General features: G+C 40.8%; 1 protein-coding gene across 2 annotated transcripts; it reads left to right on the top strand.

Moving 5' to 3' along the window:
- The first annotated feature begins 285 nt into the window (after window positions 1-285).
- Window positions 286-3127, top strand: LOC100746927 (aminomethyltransferase, mitochondrial). 2 transcript variants are annotated; one of them, XM_033320105.1, is made up of 6 exons: window positions 286-608; window positions 648-697; window positions 1033-1373; window positions 1766-2085; window positions 2174-2256; window positions 2533-3127. In XM_033320105.1, the coding sequence occupies exons 1-6, from the start codon at window positions 301-303 to the stop codon at window positions 2868-2870; spliced, it is 1440 nt and encodes a 479-aa protein (XP_033175996.1). In that variant the 5' UTR covers window positions 286-300; the 3' UTR covers window positions 2871-3127. The 2 variants fall into 2 exon arrangements, with proteins under 2 accessions (XP_033175996.1, XP_003488556.2); XM_003488508.4 differs by having other exon boundaries at window positions 286-697.
- The last annotated feature ends 302 nt before the right edge of the window (window positions 3128-3429 follow it).

Here is a 3429-nt window from a genome sequence, read left to right as displayed (position 1 = left end):
GATAAACAGATAAATATCCTCAACTGTTCGTAAGTTGTGAGAAAAGTCTCGTTTAAGAAGCTATAGTATGGAATGTCCGAGGAAGCCAAGTTTTCCAAAGTGATTTTAGAATACGCGAGTTTTCGAAACTCGAAACTATGTTCCGACCTCGCTTACCTCGCCACCGAAATACGTCATTTATCGAAACACGCGCGCCGATAAACGTTGAAAAATAAGAAGCGGCTGTTCGAGGAACGCGAAATCGTATTTACGGCGTAAACGGCATCGACGGATTTTCCATGCCATGTCCGACTCTGAAAGATGCCTCGTGTCAGCGGGGTCAACGACGGAGGGACGCGCCGATGCCTCCAGCCTGCAATCGACGATCAGTGCACGACCAATTGCCACGGAGGAAAGACGATGCTTCGTTTTAGCGTTCGTGGAAGATCGGTTTGCTTCGAGACTTTCGACAAACGTATCGAGACGTTAAACAGTGTCCGCGAGTCTTGCACGATTTTTAAGAACAGCTCGAGACATACGGTATCAAAGTCGCGTTTAAGATGTTTGATCGATTCCGAAACGCGGTCAAACGGAACCGAAGGCCACCGTTTCTCGTCAACGACGCCGACATCGACGCCGACATCGACGTCGACTGTCACGACGCCGACGCCACAGCCAAGGAAAACCTGCTTGTACGATCTTCATGTGGAAAATAGAGGTAATTATATTACGTAATGCATAACAGTATTAGGCTGCTTGCAAAATTAGCGAGAAAAGTTGTCTAATTTCTTGTCCTGTTCCTAAATAAGCGTTGCAAAGGCCGTTCAAAGGCGTTCATCTTGCATATACATGGATACGCTACAAAGAGTATTTCTACGCCATTGTATTTATTAAAACGTTTCTACGCAAATTAATTAGTGTCCAATTGATTGTGAGAATATTAAATTTCGCATCATTCGGTAATGCTTTCATATGACAACGACAAAATTTGATATTATGAAAATGAAATGTTAAAGCTGATAAGAAAAAGGTATCAACGTGACTTTCTTTTAGGTAAAATAATCAACTTTTCCGGCTGGTTACTACCGGTACAATATCAAGAGGCAATAGCCGCGTCTCATCAACATACCAGAACTTTTGCGTCGCTCTTCGATGTCGGTCATATGATGCAAACGCTAGTTTTTGGAAAGGATGCAACCGAGCTTTTGGAATCTTTGACGACCGGCGATCTGAAGAACTTGAGCAAAGGCAGCGCGATTCTTACGGTGTTTACCAACGAGAATGGAGGCATTCTCGACGACTTGATAATTACAAAGGACGACGACGATAAATACTTTCTGGTGTCTAATGCTGCAAGAAGAAATCAAGATTCTCAATTGCTCCTCCAACAACAGGTAGACAATGGAATTTTATGTATGTCTCTATTAAACGTCTTTGTTGCGTTTGTAATTTCAAAAGTAAAACGAAACGCGATAGCTGTCGACAAGTATGATCGGTAATAATTATCAATGGTAGAAAAATTCTGCCTAACGATGGAAACCATCGATGACAACGATGACAACGTCGGAAACATTCCGTTTCATAGTGTTAATGAACAATTGCTCGGTCATACACAGCTCAGATTCAATAACGTTCGACAGAATAAAAGAGTATAATTGGCAATTATCACGTCATCCAGTTTATCCATTTTTATGTATTTCGATCGCTATAAAATGCTGCAACATCGTTATAAACACGACGTCGTCACATACGACTCGTGGCTCATCGGTCTGATTCTTAATTTTAGGAAAACTTCAAACGCCAGGGAAAATCGATACAATTGCGATTCCTGGATCCTTTGGAACAGAGTCTCGTCGCGTTACAAGGTCCTACGGCCGCGTCGGTTCTTCGATCGATCGTAAAAATCAACTTGAAAAATCTAACATTTATGAACAGCGTAGAAACTACGGTATTTGGAAGCCGAATCAGGGTAACTCGATGCGGATATACAGGAGAGGATGGTTTCGAAATTTCCATGCCAGCCAAAATTGCGCGAACCTTGGTAGAAGCGATCTTAGACACGCCTGACACGAAACTGGCTGGTTTGGGAGCCAGGGACAGTTTAAGGTACTCGATTGCCAAATAATAATTTCCGATTAATTTCCAATTATACATTTGCACGTTTAACATCGGTATTTCATCGAATTACTTTTAGGCTAGAAGCTGGCCTTTGCCTCTACGGGCATGATATCGACGAAGAAACTACACCAGTCGAAGCGGCACTTACCTGGCTAGTAGGTTAGTAATAGCCTGGCAGACAGGCTGCGGATATTTGTGCATTTATGGGAAATTTCAATTGCAATATGGGAAAAACAGATATACAAATATCCAGGGAACAAAATGCACCTAACATACAAACGTATATAAAATATGCAAAGTACAGTATTCGTTGCAGCATTCGATAGATAAGACGAATCTCTACTTGCACGATATTTATTTTTTTAAATAATAGACGGTAATAAGATACGCTCGTGACTAACCATAAACGCTTAATTTCTTTCACTTCTGCCACAGCTAAAAGAAGGCGAGCGGAAGGAAACTTCCCAGGTGCAAAGAGGATACTTTCGCAAATCAAATCAGGAACCGAGAAAAAACGAATAGGATTAACGGTAGTGCATGGTCCGCCAGTGAGAGAAGGAGCGTGTATATTGACTCCGGAAGGTGAAAGCGTTGGCAAAGTCACTTCCGGTGGACCTAGTCCCACCCTTGGACGTTCCATCGCCATGGGATACGTGCCATCGGAATTAGCTCACTACGGTGGTGGAATACTGGTACAAGTTCGAGGGAAAACGTACAAGGCAACCATCGCAAAAATACCCTTCGTCAAAACAAATTACTATACCGAAAAATGATCGATATATTTTACTCTTATCTATGTAAAATTCGATGCAACGTACTGTACTTTGGTGTAATGTTCCTCTAAATTTCAAACACTCGATCTGATACAACAAATGATCCATTAATGATAATACATTTTGTACATACTTTTTATACAATGTGGCGTTTAAGAAGAGACTTTGAAAGTATTTGTAAGAATTTTGTAAGAATTGTGTAAAAAAGATTAGAATCGAATGAAAATTACAAAGCGTAATGAACAAAGATTATTTATGTGTGGATATGTTACGTATGTTACTTTACTATACACGTGTGTATACACACGCACGCACACGCATACAAAGCGGGGAAAATGTTTATTTCCGCTTGTTACAGAGCCCTCTGTGAATAGAAGTATGATACTCGTCTGTGCTTAAGAAGAACTTGGTATATTCGGCATACGATAAAGAGGATTTCCGACGTATCTTATTTTCATATGATAAAATGACTTTATACACATATTTAAATTTGTACTCTCTCGGGGTAATAGAGGGGTGGAGGAAGTAACTTTAAATTTTAGACGAAACAGATTCTTCC

Source organism: Bombus impatiens, unplaced genomic scaffold (genome assembly GCF_000188095.3).
Source record: "Bombus impatiens unplaced genomic scaffold, BIMP_2.2 scf_0237, whole genome shotgun sequence".
Lineage (NCBI taxonomy): Eukaryota > Metazoa > Arthropoda > Insecta > Hymenoptera > Apidae > Bombus > Bombus impatiens.
The sequence above is the reverse complement of the archived record's forward strand: the minus strand, read 5'-3'. Positions and strand labels throughout refer to the sequence as shown.